The sequence below is a fragment of the Crocuta crocuta genome, unplaced genomic scaffold, assembly GCF_008692635.1.
Source record: "Crocuta crocuta isolate KB4526 unplaced genomic scaffold, BGI_CrCroc_1.0 scaffold383, whole genome shotgun sequence".
Classification (NCBI taxonomy): Eukaryota; Metazoa; Chordata; class Mammalia; order Carnivora; family Hyaenidae; genus Crocuta; species Crocuta crocuta.
The window spans coordinates 2,181,375-2,202,125 of NW_027531897.1; the positions used below are offsets into that span (position 1 = coordinate 2,181,375).

At 42.4% G+C, this 20,751-nt stretch overlaps 1 protein-coding gene across 1 annotated transcript; it reads left to right on the forward strand.

Annotated features, from left to right (window-relative positions):
* Positions 1-873: 873 nt before the first annotated feature.
* Positions 874-16,007, forward strand: CD180 (CD180 molecule). The gene is made up of 3 exons (XM_077773571.1): positions 874-1,062; positions 8,997-9,163; positions 10,262-16,007. Exons 1-3 carry the CDS (start codon positions 973-975, stop codon positions 11,988-11,990), a joined length of 1,986 nt encoding a protein of 661 aa, XP_077629697.1. The 5' UTR covers positions 874-972; the 3' UTR covers positions 11,991-16,007.
* The last annotated feature ends 4,744 nt before the right edge of the window (positions 16,008-20,751 follow it).

Here is a 20,751-nt window from a genome sequence, read left to right on the forward strand (position 1 = left end):
CCAAGCAGCCCCTCTATGCCAGAAGATTAGGAAACAACATCTGAGGTAGCTAAATTCAGCCCAGTGAGGAACTTTGACCTTCTTTAATAACTACCACATCTTGCACCATGATGAGGGCAATTGCAATCCTGCTTCAAGCTATTTCAAAGAAGAAATAGAGCCACGGCTGACATCCTTAACTCTGCTCTCTCAGCCAGAATGCTCTGGATATAGCAGTGTCCTCTACTTCCCTGGGTTAGGTTGAAAGGGAGAAAGAGGGGACTCCACCTCAGCCGCTTTAGCTGGCCTGAATCACATGGTCTAAGGATGGATATGTCCTTCTTCTGGACCAAGACCAGAGGCAATATGAACTGGGTGGCCGAGGCAGCAGCAGAAATGCAAGGAGCAGGGATACCACCTTTTTGTGGATGGCCCTGTTCCCTCCTGCTCCAGTACCCACTTCAGCAGGTGCCACTGCAGAACATAGTCCTTCTATCTGCCCCCACAGCATGCCACTGAACCTGTCCACGCCACTCACCTAGCACAACTAACAAAATGGCTTCCTCTGTGAGGATAGCTTCCTCCTTCTACAGTGTCTCTCATCGAAGGGACCAGAAGCTGTTGGAGTTAGCCAAACTCCTGAAGCTGGCCTAATGGCCATAGAAACTGTTCCACTGAGCACCTGGGCGACCAGCCCCAAAGGGGAGCTCAACTGATTCATATTTGCCAGGAAACACGCTGGGGCCATTCTGAGGCTGGGTTCTCGGCTATTTTTGGCAAGGAGAATTGGTCGTATGCAAAAGGAACTTCCCCCCTTTTTTTTTTTTTCAGCACAGAAGCAGCTGAGCAATCAACAGCATTTCTTGTTCCCAGATCACACCCTTCTGAGCACCTCTCTGCCCGCCGAATTACGGATGCCATTAGAGTTTGATTCCATTTCTCTGCTCCAGGCACTAAGTAAGCCCACCAAGCTGGGGCGGCCTCGTTCCGGTGATGGCTCCCTGTGCCAGCTGCTTCCTGTTGGCAGTGATGTTTTCTGCCAGCTGTAAAGCCATCACCTCCTCGGATCAGATGTGCACTGAGGTGAGTCCGGACTGTTTGTCTTTATTCAGAGTAAACTGCCTGGAAATTTTGAGATTCAGCACACAGTCCTATCTGAGATGTGGCCTCCCAATAACCACTGTCTTTAAAAGGGTGGCGAGGTGTGGAGAGGTTCTTCTTTAAAATGAGGGAGGAGCCACAGAGCTTAGCCAGGGGATGATCTCAAAAGTTATCCGTTGGAAGAAATGAGAGTTTGCCTCCTCTACAAACAATTCCCTCAAAACGATTCTAATTGAGACATAATATACCAACAGGGTCTCAGTGCAAAGAGCAGCCCTCCAAATGTTTTTCCAGAATGGAGGTGCTGTTTGTCCAACATCCCAGCATATGGCCACTACTCTACAAACAGTTTTTTTGGTTTCCTGGAGATTAGCAAAGATGGCCTGTGCCAGGTTTTAGAGCATATACAGATCACTCTGAATGAGTCTGGCTTTCTTCTCAAATTGGACAGCCCTCCATCTGTTTTACTGACCCACAGGAGTAACATTGAAGAACAGAGCCAAACTGCATCTTCTGTTTTGGCCCATAACAATATTTACCAACTTGTGTGAAGTTCTTGGAGAGGGTCTCTTGCCATCTTCTAAAACGCTGCAACCTTTCTCCCACTGAGAATCTGCTCATAATTCTGGAGGCTAGAAATCTAAGATCAGGCATCAGCAAGGTTAGTTTCATCTGAGACCTCATTGATTGGCTCTCCCTGTGTAGATGGCCATCTTCTCCCTGTGTTTCACATCATCTTCTCTTTGTACCTGTGTCCTAATTTATTCTTCTCATGAGGACACCAGTCATACTGTATTAGGGCCCATCCTAACAATCTCAGTTCAACTTAATTACCTCTTTAAAGACTCTTTTTTTCCAAATAAACTCACCTTCTGAGTCCTCGGGTTAAGGCTTCAAGATATGAATTTGGCGATGACACAAGTCAGACCACAACAGAAGGGGTCAAGTAAGAGGTTTATATCAACCCCAGAGGGCTCTCTCTTCAGCACTCAGGTCAGAAGGCCAATTACACAAAGACATGTAGGTGACAAGATAAGAGGGTAAGAGTGGGAACACCCCCTCCTCAATGACCACGTAGGCATGCCATCCACCATCTGACAGCACCCTCAGGCAGGATAATATCATGCTTAACATCCAATTCCAGCTTATTGGGAATTGGGCTTTTTTAAAAATCCAACTCTGAAGCCTACCACTTCAACTCTTAAATCCCTGTATTGCTGCAAAGTCTGTGCAGTGCTTTAGAAGCCCAAGTGGGCGTTCTGGGAGATTCCGGAAAGCCCGTGGAAATACTGGACCAGTCTAATTTCCTAATGAAGACACTAGGTTCCAGAGTTGCTAGTTCCTTTTTGCAAATGGCTCCTGTTTTGGCAGAGGAGAAGGGAAACAAACAGGGAGAACACCCTAGTCCTTTGGTTCCCTGTTTCGAGGTCTCCCTGACACTCAGGTGGCAAAAGTGATGCTGAGGGTCCCAGGATCTCCAGGCCTGTCCCTATGCGGAAGCAAGAGCTTTCCTCTTTGGTGAAGTCAGGGGAGACTGAAACCTTTCAATAGAACAAGCTCTCTGCAGTCCTCCCTCTGAAAGGACTGATTTTAAATGCCTTGGGAACAATGGAATTAACCTTGGACCTACACTTTCATTTATATCCTCTATCGTGTCTGAGTTCTCAGCAGCAGGATTCTCAGGCTGTTTACCATCCATCACTCTTTGTGAGTAGTGGGAGCTTCCTGGGGGTCACAAAGATGACTGAGAGTTTGTTCCTGAAGGTAAGGAACTTCTGGGCTGCAGAAAGTGGAATAGAAGTGGAAGTGGTGGGAGAGGGAGCTTTGGGTTGAAGGGTCTGGCCCCTTTTCAAGCGTAGATTACCCCAGTTTGCTCAGCCTCCCCTTCGCTCTCCCTTCCCTCTTTTGTTCTCCCCTCCAGTTGAAGCAGAATTAACCACAATGTTGTCTATGTGCCCACGTGGTGGCCCCCATTAACTTATCGGGCCCTATCTTGAAAACAAGAAGTTTTTTTTTTTTTTTTTTTTTTTTTTTGCTTTGTTTTTAGTTTAGTAAACCTTTTATTGAAGTAAAACCTATATATGGAAGGTTCGCCAATCCTAAGCGTACAGTTTAATGAGTCTAACAAAGTGAGCACATCCATGTGACCAACACACAGATCAAAAAATAGCACATTCTTGGGGCACCCGGGTGGCTCCGTCGGTTAAGCAGCCGACTTCGGCTCAGGCGATCTCCTGATCTCACAGCTTGTGGGCTCGAGCCCCACGTCAGGCTCTGTGCTAACAGCTTGGAGCCTAGAGCCTACTTCAGATTCTGTGTCTCACTCTCCCTGTACCTCCCTCACTCACATTCTCTCTCTCTCTCTCAAAAAATAAATAAGCACTAAAGAAAGTTTTTTTTAATAAAAAAAGAAAAAAGAAAAGAAATAGTACATTCTCAGCAACTCAGAAGCCCCCTCATGCATATTCCCAGTCAGTAGCCCCCAGGGGCACCTAGTACTCTTAACTTCTATCATTGAAGAATGATTTTGCCTCTTTGTGAATTTTATATACCAGAGACCACATTGTTTATACTCTTTTGTGTCTGGCATATTATCAAAGCAGAAATATATGACATTTACCAAAAATGCCGCATACAGCAATCATTTATTTGTTTTCATTGCTGAATGGTATTCTGCTGTACTAGTGAACCACTATTTAGTCTTTCTACTGTTAGTGGTCATTTGCACTGTTGTCAATTTCTTGGCTATTATAAATGCTGCTGCTTTGGACATTCATATCTATGTCTCTAGTAAACAAATATCCAAATCTTTACTAGGTGTATACCAGGGTGGGGATGTATTTGGTCATAGTGTATACATGTATTTAATTTCAGTAGATATTGCCAACCTCTTTTCCAAAGGGTTAGTACCCATTTATACTCATTGGCAATGTATGTGAATTCTGATTACTCACTAATTTTGCTATTGTTGGTTTAAGAATGTTAACAGTTCTGATGGATGAGTAGTGGTATTTCATTGGGATTTAATTTTTATTTTCCTGATGGTTAGATGAGTACATTTTCAACTTTGTTGGCCATTCGATATCTGAGTGTGTGTGTGTGTGTGTGTGTGTGTGTGTGTGTATGACTGAGAGAAAGAGAGAGAGAGAGAGAGAAGTGCATTCTCAGTTCTTTTGCCCAGTTTCCCTTAGTTTTTCTGTCTGTCTTTTATTGGTTTGTAGGGGCTCCTTGTGAATTGCAGATACAAGTCCTTCATCACATTGCAACCATTCTTTCCCACTCTATAGCTTACCTTTCCATTCCCCTAATGATACTTTCTGATGAAAAGAAGTTCCTACTTTTAGTGTAGCTTGATTTATAATTATTCCTCTATTTTCAGGGCATTTCTTTCCTGTTTAAACATTTTTGACCATGAAAGTATTATCCTGTGTTTTCTTGAAGTTTGCTTTGTATTTAATTCTATTGTTAGGTTTCGCATTTATATCCATGGCCTACCTGGAATTGTTTTCTGCATACATTGTGAGGTGGGAGTCAAGATGAATTTTTAGTAAAACTTTTTGTTTGAAAAATATTTTTTTTAAATTTTTAATGTCTTATTTATTTTTGAGAGACAGCATGAGCAGGGAAGGGTCAGAGAGGGAGACACAGAATCTGAAGACAGGCTCCAGACTCTGAGCTAGCTGTCAGCACAGAGCCTGATGTGGGGCTCGAACCCACAAACCATGATATGACCTAAGCCGAAGTCGGACGCTCAACCGACTGAGCCACCCAGGCACCCCCTGAAAAATATTTCTAATGTAGGCAAGTTCTAAAAATATATTGAACATCCGTAAACACTCCATGTGGAATCTTCCACTGTTCTATTCCACTGTTGTTTTCTTCTGTATGTGTGTGTTTCTTCGGTTATATTTTTCTATTGTTTACTTTGTATGTGTGTGTACCACAAGTAACAAAATTAGAGCCCTGACCAGGTCTTTGGAGGCTGACAGATGTGCAAAGCATAACTGAAATACAGTGTTCTGTGATTTGAATTATGGTAATGCTTTAGACGTACTCTTGAATAATGACTCTGGAGTGTAAACATGCCCCTTCATTTCAAATGGGCTCATCTTGGCTATCCAAACCTATGGTAGGAGATAGTCCTTCAGTCCTAGGTAGGGGTGAGAAGTGCCTAGTAGAGGTCCTTTTCAGATGAACTCCAAGTTCACAAATTCATGGATACAAAGGCTTCCGAAGAGCTCTAAACAGTGACATGATATTGTGATGATCCAGTAAAACACAAACTCCTCCTGTGAGTGTTCAACATACATTATCTCACTAATCCTCAGAGCTGGCCCACAAAGAAGGTTATCCCCCGTCTATAGCTGGTGAAAATGAAGGCTCAGTTTAGTGATTGAAAGCAGGGATCTGAACCCAAGCAATCTGACTCAAGATATACAGAAAATGAACTGCATATAATTGGGATGCCGTTTGCCTGTAGTAGTCAGGTCAACACCGAAGTTTGAGGACTGTGCCCTCTCAGGACTATTTTATTTTCAGAGAGTAGTTGTTACTCTGGGATTTGATGCAGTCACACTGCTAACTCTGGATAGAGGGGTGAAAAACTGGAGGGAGGGTCAGCGCTCCGCATGCCAGACTTCCTGCATGGAGTTGCTGGCTGCGGTGTATGCCAAGTGCAGAGGAAAGACTGGAAAGGTGGGAATTGGCACTTGGAGAAACTCGAAAGGTTCAAAATTAGAAAACGATTTCAACACTTTGGAGAAGAGAAAATACCACGGGATAGCAGGGAGTTAGAGTTACAGCAGAAGGACGCAAAATAAGATCCTGATTGAAAAAATGCAAATGAATTACCTGGAAGGAAAAGGGATTGCAAACACAGATTTAACACTTGCGAGTCCCGCTATGTAGAAAAGGCACAGCTCTGACACGGAGCTGGAGACAAAGCGGTTGGTGCAGGTCCCAGTGCACAGCGGGTCCTGGGTAATTGGCCCACGACTTGGAGCGGGGGTAGGCATGGGGTTGTTGTGAATGCCGTGTCGCCTAGCACAGCCCTGCTGGCTGCACGAGTCCACACCAAGAAGGGACCTGTCTGGGGCGCCTGGGTGGCTTAGTCGGTTAAGCGTCCGACTTTCGCTTAGGTCATGATCTCACAGTTCGTGGGTTCGAGCCCCGCGTCGGGCTCTGTGCTGACTGTCAGCTCGGAGCCTGGAGCCTGTTTCAGTCTGTGACTCCCTCTCTCTCTGACCCTTCCCTGCTCACACTGTCTGTCTGTCTGTCTCTCTCTCTGTCTCTCTCTCTCTCTCTCTCTCCTAGAAATAAATAAAAAATTAAAAAAATAATAATAAAGAAAGGACCTGTCTGTCACAGAACCGGCAAAAAAGTAGGAGAGGAAGAAGGTGATTTTAGACAGGATCTCACACTGAGGGCTAGAGAATGAAAGCTGGTTTTACAGGAAGTGGTCACGAGGAGCTCAGAGGAACCACAGGGGCTGCAAAAGCAGTGGTGGGTATCTGCCTGGAGGTGCAACTGAACACGGAACCCTGGCAGCCAGCCCAGCTCTATATTCCTTCTCTGCAGCCTGTCCCTTCCTTCTCTGTTGCGTGGTCATGCTGCAGTCCCAGAATCCTGTGCTCCTCTCATCACAGCTTTCTCTTAAAAAGTTTTGAGAGGATCCTGACAGTGAGCAAGACACAACCTCACTCATGTAGTATTTCTACCAAAAATGTATAACCTGAATCAGATCATGTGGAAAGATGCCCCAAGTGAGGGGCATTCTGTAAAATATGAATCGGGGTTCAGTAAATATATATATATATATATATATATATACACACACATATATGTATGTGTGTTTTATTGATATATACATCAATGCCATTAAATACAACAAAAGGCTAAGGAATTGTCTGACGAAAGGAGCCTAAAGATACACAAAAACTAAATGCAATGTGTGAATGTAGACTAGAAAAAACAAAATTACTATAAATGATAATATTAAGACAATTGCCAAAATGTGAATATGAACTGGACGTTGGATAATAATATTGTATCAGTGTTCAATATTATGAATTAGGGACGGGCACTGTGGTTATAGGAGAGATGTCCTTGTTCTAGGAGACTGAGGGGTAATGGGTCATGTCGTCTACAATTTACTGTCAACAAAAAAGGAATGAGAACAGTGTGTGTGCGTGTGTATGTGTGTACTTCCTGCCTCAAAAAATTCGACAGACTGGAAACAATTTAATGCTGCTTGAGTGATTGTAGAGCATGGGGGGCTTCGTGTTACCATCCATAACAGTAACTGTGAGTGTACAAGACTGTGGATANATATGCTTGCTTCTTAAATTCTCTTAGAAGCTGCAATTCTTGTCATTTGCCTCATTCTCCCATGAATCAAGGGCAGAGAGTTTGCTGCAGTTTATACCTAACTACAGATTAATGTATGACACAGGCTCATGGTGGGTTTCTTAATACTCTGTAATTAAGAACTGGTAATGTTATCAACTAGTTTTGTTTTTCACTGGGATAAAACTGAGCTATTTCATTTATCTGCCTCTGCATTTGCTAGAAGCTCCCTCAGGCCACTGGCTCTAGAGAGCTCCTGCTGCATTCTCAACTTTCTGAATTACATTAATGCAGTAAAAGTGCTTAGTAAAGCAAAGAAGAGGACTAATTTAGGTGTCACCGGCGCTTACATATTCAGGAGAAGGAGGGAATTGCCAGCATGGCGCCTTTTGCTATAGGACCAGAATAGCGCAAGACGAATTGAGAAAGGGTCCCTTTCTCCAAGTATATGTGACATCCGTTATGCCCGCGCACACCGGAAAAGGGAAATTCGTTCTCAAAGCTCCTCCAGACCTTCCCAGCTACCGGGGAAGTTACACAAGAGGGGTCTGGTAACATGTGTTTTTCCCACCAGTCAGCTAAATCTGAGTTTTAAATGTGAAGTGTGAACTTCAAGGACATTAGGTGGATTTGTGGCATTGCCTGGAGGACTTTGGGTCTATAAAATGAAGAGTGAATTACAAGGAAATAAAAATACGGCATTTTCATCAGTAACACTGATAGTAATATCACAATACAGAAGAAAACGTGACTTGCTGTAGGTGAGCATGCTCGCTGTACCTACAAAAATGTGCACCACTAAGCAGAAGTTGGAGTCAAGCAAAAAGCAATTAAAATGTGACATGTCTAAAACATCAGGCTTCATAGTAAAGGAAGATGTTCTCAGTCTTCTGTTTCTAGCTAAGGAGGACTGTCTGCAACAGTATGAGGACAGAGAATTTTGAAATAGTTACATAAGTAGTTATAAGGAACCTCCATGTATATATCGACATTGAATAGTCACCAATAGTTTGCCTACTGATTTCATGTATCCAATCCTCCCCTCCTTTATGCCCAGAGTATTTTAAATGAAATCCCAAACATCAAGACATTTTACCCAGAAATACTTCAATGTGCATTTCAAGAGAATAAGAACATTACTGTTACCATTCAAAAATTCTTATAATATCCTCTAATATCCTGTCCTCAAAGTTTCTTGATAGTCTATAAAAGGTCTTTTCCGGATGCTTCATTTGAATCAGAATCAAAACAAGGGCTACTCTATTATTATTTGGTTATGTCTCTTAAAGATCTTCTATCCGCTGTTTCTTTTAACAGGAGCAGTCTCCTCTTGCCCCAACACCAGCCGAGTCCAACACTGATGAATGATCTGGTGACAGCCCACCTTTTCGTATTACAAAAATATAATAAAATAAATAATCTTATGCACAAGTCACTTTGTGTCTTTGCAGCTGTGTATGTGGTAAGATTCCGAGAAGTGAGATTGCTGTGCAAAGGATAAGACATACATAAGTTTGCTAATCAATCAAATTACCAACTCTGATATTCATTTCCATTGTTTCTCTTGTCAGAAAGAAGCCAATAAAACATATAACTGTGAAAATTTAGGTCTCACAGAAGTTCCTGACACTCTACCAAACACAACAGAATTTTTAGAATTTGGCTTTAATCTCTTGCCTACAATTGAAAATACAACTTTCACCAGACTCGTAGATCTTATCTTTTTGGACTTAACCAGGTATGTATTTGAATTCATTGTGTGTGGTTGATGTTTTCCTTAAGTAGTAACACAACTTGCATTCACCTTGCTTCTTTTGGAAGCACAAGGGCCTTCTACGTTTCCTGTGTGTTTACTCTTTCCCATGAAATATTTTTATTCAGGTGAAATATAGTATTAAAGAAACCCAATCACTGAAGAGAAGATCGGATTGTTTTCAAAGAACACTGCATCAACACTGTTATTTAAGAAGCTCTAAGGAATACTGATAACAAAACTGAAAACAAATCTTTTATTCAATCAGATGCTGTATTTTACTACATGTTAGCGTAGTTTACTATTGGGTTATAACATTTTAAGAAAAATTTACAGAAGAAACACACAAGCTACTAACTTTTTCCCCTGTAAGTTGAGAAAAGAGTTCCATTATTTAATTTTAGAATCAGGACCAGTGTTTATGAACCAGTAGGCAGAAATGTTACAAGAAAATAAGGGAAGAAACCAGAAGGGAATTGTAGCGTGTGTATGTGTGTGTGGGGGTGCTCATCCATGTGTAATCGGTATTTTCAAGTACAATACCAGGATAACTCCTGTACTGCTCCGTATTTCTATGGCACATTTTCCTATGTGCCATTTGGTTAACAGCCATTCCCTAAAGCACTCATCATTTCTGTACTTGAATAGATATAACAAGAGTTTGAGAAAAGCTGTGACTTATCCAGGATGACACAAATACATATATTACATGTCATTTGCTCTATAGTATACATGATGTGCTACATTTTATATATTACTTAAAACAATAAATAATAACTCCAGTTTGCCTACAACCAAACCACTAACAGTTCTCTCAATTCTAAAAACAAACCTTTGATGGTTCAATCCAAAGGGATAAGATATCTGGAAAAAAATTCTAAATCAGAGTGTTCGGAACTGAGGCTAGTCATTAATTCAATAGATCATCTGTTGGTACTGAAGAAAGTGTTTTATGTTTTGCTTCATATAACGATGTATACTGTTTTTATTATACACAAAAGATGGCTTTGTTAATATTAGTCACTGTGACAGAGTTTTTCTTTTTTCTAAGGAATTACTGTTAAATACTGTTATCTTTTTAAGGTGTCAGATTAACTGGGTACATGAAGACGCTTTTCAATACCAGCATCAATTGGACACAATTGTGTTGACTGGAAATCCTCTGATATTCATGGCAGAAACAGCGTTTAATGGGCCCAAATTGCTGAAGCATCTTTTCTTAATCCAAACAGGAATATCCAATCTCCAGTTTATACCAGTGTACAATCTGGAAAAGCTGGAAAGTTTGCATCTTGGAAGCAACCATATTTCCTCCATTAAGTTTCCAGAAAACTTTCCAACGCAGAATTTGAAAGTCCTGGATTTTCAGAATAACGCTATATACTATCTCTCTACTGAAGACATGAATGCTCTGGAGAAGGCCACCAACCTAAGCCTTAATTTCAATGGCAATGACATTAGAGGCATTGAGCCTGGAGCTTTCCACTCAAAAAGCTTCCAAAGTTTGAACTTTGGAGGCACTCTTAACTTGTCTGTTATATTGAAAGGTCTACAGAACTCTACTACTCAGTCTCTCTGGCTGGGGACATTTGACGACATTGAAGACCAAGACCTCACTTCAGCCATGTTTGAGGGACTTTGTGAGATGTCTGTTGAAAGCATCAATCTACAGAAGCACCATTTCTCTGATATCTCATCTACAACATTTCGGTGCTTCACTCAACTCCAGGAATTGGATCTGACAGCAACTCACTTGAAAGGGTTACCCTCTGGGATTGAGGGTATGAACGCTCTCAAGAAATTAGTTCTCAATGTAAATAATTTTGACCAGTTGTGTCAAATCAATGCTGCCAGTTTTCCATCCCTCATAGATCTCTCTATCAAAGGCAACGTGAGGACACTAGACCTTGGTGCTGGGTGTTTGGAAAAACTAGAAGATCTTCAGAAACTTGATTTAAGCCACAATGATATAGCAGCTTCCGAATGCTGCAATCTGCAACTCAAAAACCTGGCCCACTTACAATACCTAAATCTGAGCTACAATGAGCCTCTTGGTCTCCAGAGTCAGGCATTCAAAGAATGTCCTCGGTTAGAACATCTAGATTTGGCATTTACCCACTTGCACGTTAAGGCTCCACAGAGTCCTTTTCAAAACCTCCATCTCCTACAAGTTCTGAATCTTTCTCACTGTCTCCTGGATACCAGCAATCAGCACCTTCTAGCAGGCCTGGTGGATCTCCGCCATCTAAATTTACAGGGGAATCACTTTCCAGATGGGAGCATCTCAAAGACCAACCTGCTTCAGCCCTTGAGCAGCTTGGAGGTTCTTATTTTATCCTCCTGTGACCTCCTTTCCATAGACAAGCAAGCATTCCAGAGCCTTGGGAAAATGAGTCATGTAGACTTAAGCTACAACAGCCTGACAGGCAATAGCATAGATGCTTTTAGCCATCTTCAGGGGCTCTACCTCAATCTGGCCGCCAATAGCATCCACACCGTCCCACCTCATCTCATTCCCACCCTGTCCCAGCAGAGCACCATTAACCTAAGTCACAATCCCCTGGAGTGTACTTGTTCCAACATTTATTTTATAACATGGTACAAAGAAAACCTGGAGAAATTTGAGGGCTTGGAGGAAACTGTGTGTGCAAACCCCCCATCTTTAAGGGGAGTTAAGCTGTATGATGTCAAACTGTCCTGTGGGATTACAGCTCTGGGCATTTTCTTTCTTATAGTATTTCTACTTCTCATTGCCATTCTGCTCATTTTTTCAGTCAAATTCCTCCTTAGGTGGAAATACCAGCACATTTAGTACAGAAGGTTCCCGGAGATGGCAAATAAATGTGTTCAGTGAAATTGCCCCAAGTAAAGGAACTGTTGTCTGTTCCTTTTCAGGCTGTCAGAATTTTCACATTGGTTCCTGCAGCTGGATAGGGACTCACTGTGCTTTTCTGAGTCCCAGAGCTAATGAACCTTCCTGCAATGTAAACTGACTAGGGCCAGGGGAACAACAACAGCTGTGAGAGACACAGAGCCATTTCCTCACATGAAAGGTGGCTGGAGGACCTGGGGCAGGGAAAGGCCAGAAGAGGAATGTTCAAGGAGGCTATCTCCCTTCCGCTCATGGACACCCCTGAAGCAGCACCCACCTTGATCCTAGAGGGAGATCAACAACCACAACCTAGTGGCACTGGTGACCCCAGTCCAAACTGTCTCCTGCAGCTTGGGCATTGTACTTGGCTCTGAGTCCTCAGTAAGAAAGTCGGTTATTTGAAAAACTTGTTGAGGATCAAGTCTCAATGCTTATTTTAAATGAGAAAGGGCATACACAAGTGAGTTTAAAAGAAGAGGCTGAGAAATGAATTGTGATACCAAATCTACTTCATTAATCTCCTTAATCCTAAAGTCTCTAAGGTCTCTACCATGCTGCTACAGTGTAAATAGGTACAAACACAAACACAAACAAAAACAAACAAACCACACCACAAGTCCCGCATCCTTCAAGGTCTAGTATTTTTGCTACATTGGCCACCCTCATTGTTCAGAACCATGGAAGTTTCTTCTACCTATCTTGTGTGCTTGGTCTTATATTACAAATCCTACCTTACACATGGGCTGTGGTCCAAATGCTCTTCTCATCTGAATGTCTGGTTCTTAGAAGCTTCTTTCCCACAGAAACTATGAGATAAATGGTGGTTTGGTTCCCAGGGCAGCTCTCAAAAGTCTATTCACCTGGGATAGCAATCGAGATAGTGCATTTGCAGTGAAACCAGTGGAAGAAAGCATCACTGTGCTCTAGCTGTCCACAACACAATACTCTGGCTCAATGAGCTTCTGTTGAGTCTGGGGGTAACAGCAATGGTTGTGCCAGTGGAAAAGAATGCACAAGACCATTGACTGTAGAGACACTGAGAGAGGACAGAGAAGAGGAAAGTGTTAGGACTTAGGTCTTGCAAGGCCTAAAGGGTCCACTCCTCTAAGGCTTAATCTTCTGTGGTCTGCACTGGTGGACAAAAGCTGAACTCTCTTGTACTCAGGATGCTGCATTTATATGGCCTTAAGTTCTGGAACCAATTTTCATCTAGAAGTGGTAACTCGAGCTATGAAAATCTGATTGGATATCAACATGAAATTAACTTTCATATCCAATCAGAATTTATTAGCCCTTATGTTGAGGTCCTAACAGTGGGACATATTAACAGAGTGGAAACTTGGGGACCAAAGTCTCTTTACTTCTGTATCCCCCCAAGAACAGCAAAAAAGACAGGAAACAGTGAAAAAATGCCATAAAACTCTCCTGCAAATGCTCTACTAGTCTTGTAGTCTTGGGGGATTTTTTGTGTAGTACTAAGTGGGAGGCCAAGTTTTTCTAGAAGTTCTTGGTTAACAACACAAGGTAAAGGAAGAGAGGAGCTTGCTTTGATTCTAAGGGGGAACCAAAAAAAAAATCTCAGTAAACTAGACAAAAATATTTTAATGCAATGTTTTTTAAAAAAACTTTAGATTAATGGAAAAAATTCCATGATAAATAAAATAACAAAATAAAAAAAAAAACACAATCCATAATAGTCCCATGCTGAATCATGTTAGAGCCTGAGGCAAAAGGAAAAATCAGTAATACTGATCCTGCCTTTGTTTAACATTTCGGTATTTTGTTCATGGTTGATACTTTGCATTTAGTTTTCTTTTTTAACTTAATACTGCATTAAAATATTAACTTCATTACTGAGTTCTTTGGTGGCCCCTTAAATTTAGCACCCCAGGTGGGTGTCTCACTGGCCTCAACCTATTCCCACTGTAAGAAATGCTAAGAAGTAGGGACCCCAGTTAACTCCCAAGCCACAGTTTGCCCAGGCCCTATTAGGAGGCATATTATCCCAAAGTTATTCTCAAGGGCCTTTCCCTTTCCACTTACTTTCTGGAAGCAGGTCAAAGTGTCCGAGAACTTACACCTTGTTCCCCATCTTCAGTTAACTCCCAACTCAAAGGCATCCTTCCTTCAAAGCCAAGAGAGGTGGCAAAGGTGAATGAGTACTATATCCCTTTGAGCTCAAAGTGGCCAGGGAACCTGGTGAATGAGCACAAGCAGAGCACCACTCTGTTAATGAAATGAAACATCACACAATTAGTTGCTTTAATTACCTTGAATATCAGTGTTTGGGAAAACAGGTACCTGGAAAGGAAGTTTTCCTCAGCTTTCCGGAGGGAGCTTGGAGAGGCAGTCATTTAAAGATGTGTGTGGAGGGAAGAATTGAGTGCTAGAAATATGCACTAATATCGGGGGCACATCCATCATCCACCTTTCTTCCTTTCCTGGGCCTAGGATGGTGGGGCAACATTCCGAGAAGGCCAGTTTGAGCCACTGCTGTGTTGGTTGGTATTGGCCTTGAGTCTGGCAATGACCAAGGCCTTTTTCCACTGAGTTTTGGGCTCAGAAGGGACCTAATGCAGAAGTGGGTGTGGCTGCCTTGGCCAGGCTTTGTTAGTGTGCAGGGCAGGGGGTCTCTCAGGCAGCTTCCTAACTGGTGCTACACCAAAGACCCCTCTTTCTAGGGACCCAAAGGCAGTGCTAGTTTACAAATTCCGGCAGCCAACCCTCCTAAGTCAAGAGAGAGCATCCCTGCTGACTACACCCCAGGCTGTCTATTCTTATGCAAGAGCCATTCACCTTTGAGGATTCAGGTAGGAAGGTAGCAGAACACACAGTTAATTTGTTTTGTTGATTTCATTCATTTGCTTGTACCAAATTAGATGATCAGCTCTGGAAACTCTGTGAACTATTCGTGGTAGTGACCACAAAGATGCAAAAACCATGTTCACTGTTTCCTCCGACCCTCCCTTTTCTCTTTGCTTTTGCTTTCTTTGCAGTTTCTTCCCTTTTTTTTTTTCTCCTTCTCTACTGGTTTCATGCTTTCCTTCCTTCCTTCATCCGTATCAGACAGGATGGAACTCGACCCTCAATGAATCCAGTCTAAGACAGAACCAGAGTGCACGGAGTTCCCTGCCCATTCTAGCAAATTCAAGCTCTTTCCTGACTGTAGGATTTAAGCTGCAGAGAGGATATACTAATCACTGTCTTACCACTCCATAGCCACACAGTTCTGCCTAATAGTTAATGTGTTAAAACAAAAACAAAAGTATTCTGCAGAATATCTGTGATGCAGACTGCAACACAGGAAAAATGGTAGGGTCGTAAGCCCTAGCAAAATGTAATTGCCCATCTTGCTTTCATTTATCAGGCATGTGCCCCTTCCAAGTAATGCAACTTGCTATTCCATAACTGCACACTGATCTAAGGCTTTTTGACAGCTCCTCTGTTTTAAGCAACAGTAAATTCACCCTACAAAGTCAGAAAGGCAGCTTTTTGATAGCTGCTGTCAATTTTATTGCTTTATCCTGGTTACTAGGATAGAATCTGTAGACATGGTGTGTTTATTGGTTTTATGTATCGTATGTTGTTACTGCTCTGACAAGCTACTCCTATAAAAATGTGTTATTATTGCATGTTGTAGCTCAGTGAGCTGACCCTGCATTTCAAAGTGTACTGAAGCAAATAGCATTGAAGTCCATAAAAGCTGACTGGCCTCCATCACAGAAGACTCTTCTGAGTGAGCTGCAACTCCCACAATCTGGTAGCAAATTATACCTTTCCCCAGAGCCAACAGCCGTCACTGCTAACTGAACACAGGACAGACCCAAACACAGGCATTATCGGTAAAATTTCAAGACAGGAAACCCTCAGATCATTCCTACTTGTCCAATTCTTCAATAAGTGTTATTTGTAATTTTGAAGTTTACAGAAATACGAAATAAAAGGCTTTTAAATGTTTTTGTATACTATTATCGGATGCAAAAGGGGTGGCTGACCTTGTTTTCTATCTGTCTTGAATGCTAAAGACAAAATTAACTTGAGTTACAGCAAGAAAGAATGGATTAGTTCCAAGCAAGCCATAACTGGGGACCCTGGGAGATTAACTAGAATGTTAAGAGTTAGATGGGGCGCCTGGGTGGCTTCATCGGTTAAGCGTCCGACTTTCGCTTAGGTCATGATCTCGCGGTTCATGGGTTCGGGCCCCGCGTCGGGCTCTGTGCTGACTGCCAGCTCAGAGCCTGGAGCCTGTTTCAGCCTGTGTCTCCCTCTCTCTCTGACCCTCCCCTGCTCACGCTCTCTCTCTCTCTCTCTCTCCTAGAAATAAATAAAAAAAAACATTAAAAAAAAAAAAGAGTTAGAATGTCTGATGGGGGGTGGGGGAGTAAGCTTGAAGGCTACAGAAGAATGGGCCAGCCAGGTGTGGCTCCTAGATACTGGTTTATCACCAGAATCATCTGGGCATTCATTACCAAACAGATTCCCCTGCCCCACCCCTAGATATGGGAATTCTGTTAGACTGGGGTTGGCACTGGGCTCTAAGCCAAATGATTTCATGCAAAATATCCTTCCCTAAACTTAATGTTATCAACCAATAGCAGAGTCATATATTAGGCTCCATGCATTAAATGAGTTGAAGAACTGCTCCATTTTCTACAAGAGGAAATTTTTAAGAAGTCTTCAAATTCGACGGTGAGACATCCCGGGCAGAAAGCCTGTTAGTCTCTTGCCACAACTACCAGGCCATAAGACTGTGCTGCTAAACTCCTCTGCTCTCCCACCTACCCCCTGTCCCTACTCCTGTTCCATCCCATCTACCTACAATACGAAATCATTTACTGAATAATGTGGATCTGGAGAAAGGAAAGAACGAATCTATTATTTTTAGAAACCATTACTGTTCATGAAAGATTAAACAGTGAACTTCATTGAACTTCCTCCTCTCATCCCCCCAAACTTAGGTAACATTCTCTAAGCATTTGACTGCTCAAGACAAGGGATTAGAGCCCACAAAGGTAAGCAAAAGACAGCTGGCCACTGGAGTGGCCATCTGTCTACTCCTCCCTTCATGTTCATTCACGGGCTTTATAAAGAGCTTGGGTCTCCCTTTTTCTCTTTATCTGGTCTTTGGAAACAACCTAAACAGCCAACAACAGACACATGGCCAAATTAATTAGGGAATGATCTGAACAAACAGGGAGATGTTCTGTCATCTTGGGTGGGATAAGAACATTAGAAACCTGTTGGTGTCACTAGGAATTGGAGAAATACAACTTAAAATGAGATAAAGGTTTCTCTGTTCGTCTGGCAAAAAAGGAAGAGCTGGATAAGAGCATTGATGGGATGTGGGTTTGTAGGTACTGCAGACATGGCTTACAGACGTAGACGAGTGTAGCCATTCTAGGACCCTCTGACACCAATTGGTCAAATTAAATATGTGACCCATGAACTCTGCTAGGGTCTACTTCCCAAGAAAATTTCACATCTCCACAAGGCTATTTAATGCAACATTATTTATGGAGGGGCAAGTTCAAAGCAGTTTGAGTGTTCATCACTAGAAAGATGGGTAGGTAAGTGTGGAAGATGCCCACCACGGGTATTACACAGAAGGCAGAAGCAATGGATTAGATAAAGCTAGGGCAACATACTTGAATCTTAAACATACCGTGCTGAAAGAGGGCATCAAGAGGACAGGACTACTGGTTGACCCATGAGCTGGATCTGGGCCATCAGGCTCCTCATGTCCTCCCCTGTCCTTGGAATGTACACTCCACCCACCATTCCCACAGTGGGAGCTGGTTTCCAGGAGCAGCCTTAAGAAAGCAACATTCTGTTGAGCTGGATGGAACACATGACTGAACACAGTTAAGGCCTCTCTATATAAACTTTTAAGATTCTGGCACATGGGTGTAAGCAATCTACTTGCCTGTGGCCACCCAAGGCAAGCCTCATATATAAGTTTCCTTGCTCATTAAACCTGCCACCTACCAATCTGGGGTGGTCTGCTACTGTCTTCTGTCTCTCCTCCCCCCTCAGGTACAGAGGCCAGTTTGTTAACCAACATAGAGAGCTTGATGGGGAAAAAACAAACCCAAGATGACATATTAGCAAGATTATTTTTATAAATTAAAAAGACATGCATATAAAACAATATACCAGTATTTTGTAAGAACACAGAAAGATAAACCATAAATTAACATAGCTGCCTGGAGGGTGGGAGGGGGGATGAAAGGAAGCGTGGGGATAAATTAAATGAACTCAGGCATAAGCCGGCTGAGAATTGGTGGGATGGCCCAGTCATCTGCATCAGAGACCTTGCCATCTACGCACGTGCACGTGAATGAAAGCAACATAGCACACCCATAAAATGAAATGCCACGCAGCCATTATGAACAATATTGCTCAAGTATATTTATAGACACTGAAATATATTTCTGATATAATATGAAACAGAAGAGGTCTGCAGACCTCACGTCCACTATTATTTCAGGTTTTTGAAAAAAATTAAAAACCTATATAAATCAAAGGATGACGAGTGGCTGGTGGGATGTCAGGGATTCCTTTGTCTTCTTTTCTGTATTTCTAATTTGCCTTCAATGACCATGCTATGCAATAAAACAAGTTCTGCTGTCTTTTGAAGACTGTTTTTGCTTTTTGTTACAAAGGTGTAAGAATAAAGAGGTCACTGGGAGTGTGAATTTACAGATACTAGTAAAAGGTGGCAGCCTTTTCCTAAAGCTTTGTGTTTTTATTTTTATTTTATTAACATAGCGTTTTGATTTATCCATTTTAAGAGAGAGAGAGAGAGCGCCAGCAGGTGAGGGGCGAGAGAACGAGAAAGAGAGAATCCTAAGCAGGCTCTGTGCTGCGGTGCAGCTTGACCCTATGAACTGTGAGCTCATGACAGGAGCTGAAACCAAGTCTTTGTGTTTTTAAGTGCAAATGGTAAAGCCCAAGCTTTACCAGTTGGTCTTTCTTTTTCCTTGAGGACACAGAGCCATGGCTGTTCTGAGGACGACCATGTGGATGGAGAAGGCAGAGGAGCTGGGACTTGAACTGCCAGAGCAGCATCACACGGATGGATGTGAATGGGCATGTGCAGGAATTGCCCTCGTCCCCAAAAGTGTAAATCTGTCTCCAGCCTGGGAAAGTCACTTCGGCCAAGCATTGTGTAACATAGCGCACGTATTCCAAAGGGAAAAATTTTTCAGGTAAAGGAGTTTTATGTAGACAGGTTAGGGCTGGAGGATATGGTGATGCCAGCCTGACATATGAAGACCTGGTAAATGCAACATGCTTGCTTCAGGCTTCATAAACATCTTCATTCTTCACCTCCCAGCTACTGACAACCATCTCCAGGCAGTGTTTAATGAAACAGCAGATGCATATTTGTGAGAGGCTTACAGCTTTGCACTATTAACAGACTTTTCCTAAAGTGGTGTGGGGAGTACCTAATAACCATAAACAATGTATCTTTCTTCTTTCCCCATCTGAACAGACATGACTAGCAAGTCACCGAGTACACAGGGACGACAGATTTAGGAACAGCTTCCCCCTTTGACGTGCTTGCCTGCATCCACGTGTTGGGACAGAGTCCCATGACCATCTTGTTTTTTGGAATGCAAGTCCAAGAAACCAGTGGGAGGCTGCTGCTTTTCTGTGAGGATTGGTGCTAAGATTGCAGTCCCGGGTCCAAGGAGTCAGAACTGTCAGAGAACTTGAACCTGAGCCAGAATGACTGACTCTCCATATGCAAAAAGTCATGAAGCTGACATCCAACAAAGCTATGGGCACTTCTAGCTTTTGTAGATACAGAAAATGTGTGTAATATTCACTGGGGTAGAGGCAGAAGAGAGGAGGAACACAAAGAATCACTGAGGAATGAGTTCAAACCATACCGATAGACGGGTAATTAAATTTAGAGCGATGGCTGGCCATTGAATTCCTCAATGCCTAGCTGATACTGGAGGAAGCAAATTTTTGTAGTTAATAAAGTGACCTTTTTTCATGTTACATTTGTGTTGTGAATCCCCAAATGCTAGATGGGAAATTGCCTGCTGATGAATTAGAATGAATAAAGGAGCTATGCTACAGAGCATGATTAGATTCCTTGGCTTGTAGTTTCCCACCAATCATCAAACATGTAATTTTGCATCATAAGATTTTTCTCCATGTAAAGAGAGAGACAATGAGATGGCTTAGATCATTCACAGAGGGGCCTAGATCTGAATTCAATTACATGACACCTGGTGATGTTTAGAAAGGTCAAGGGCTTTGGAACCAGAAAACACCTGGACTCTAATCCAAATTCTCTTCACAGGGAATGTATTAAACACACAACGGAGCCTATCTGGGCCTGCTTCCTCATCTGTAAAATGGGGATGCTACTACCATCTGGTTTGGGCTCAAATGAGATGGTAGATGAAAAGCATCTTGCCCAGCACTATGCATATTTATATATATAAGGTAGAAAAGAAATGCTAGGCTGCTTCTTTCCTTCCTGACAGTTTCAGTGGTTTTTGACTATGAGAAAGAACACAGGAAAGAAGGAAATGCAAGATGACAGGGCACAATGATAAATGATGGAGGAAGGTTATAGCAGAACTGAATGAGATGGTATCACTGAGGAAGAGACTGTAGAAAGACAGTGACCTTGGTGTCGAAGCTGGTAAGATCTGTAGGCAAGGAATACGGTTGGTAGAAA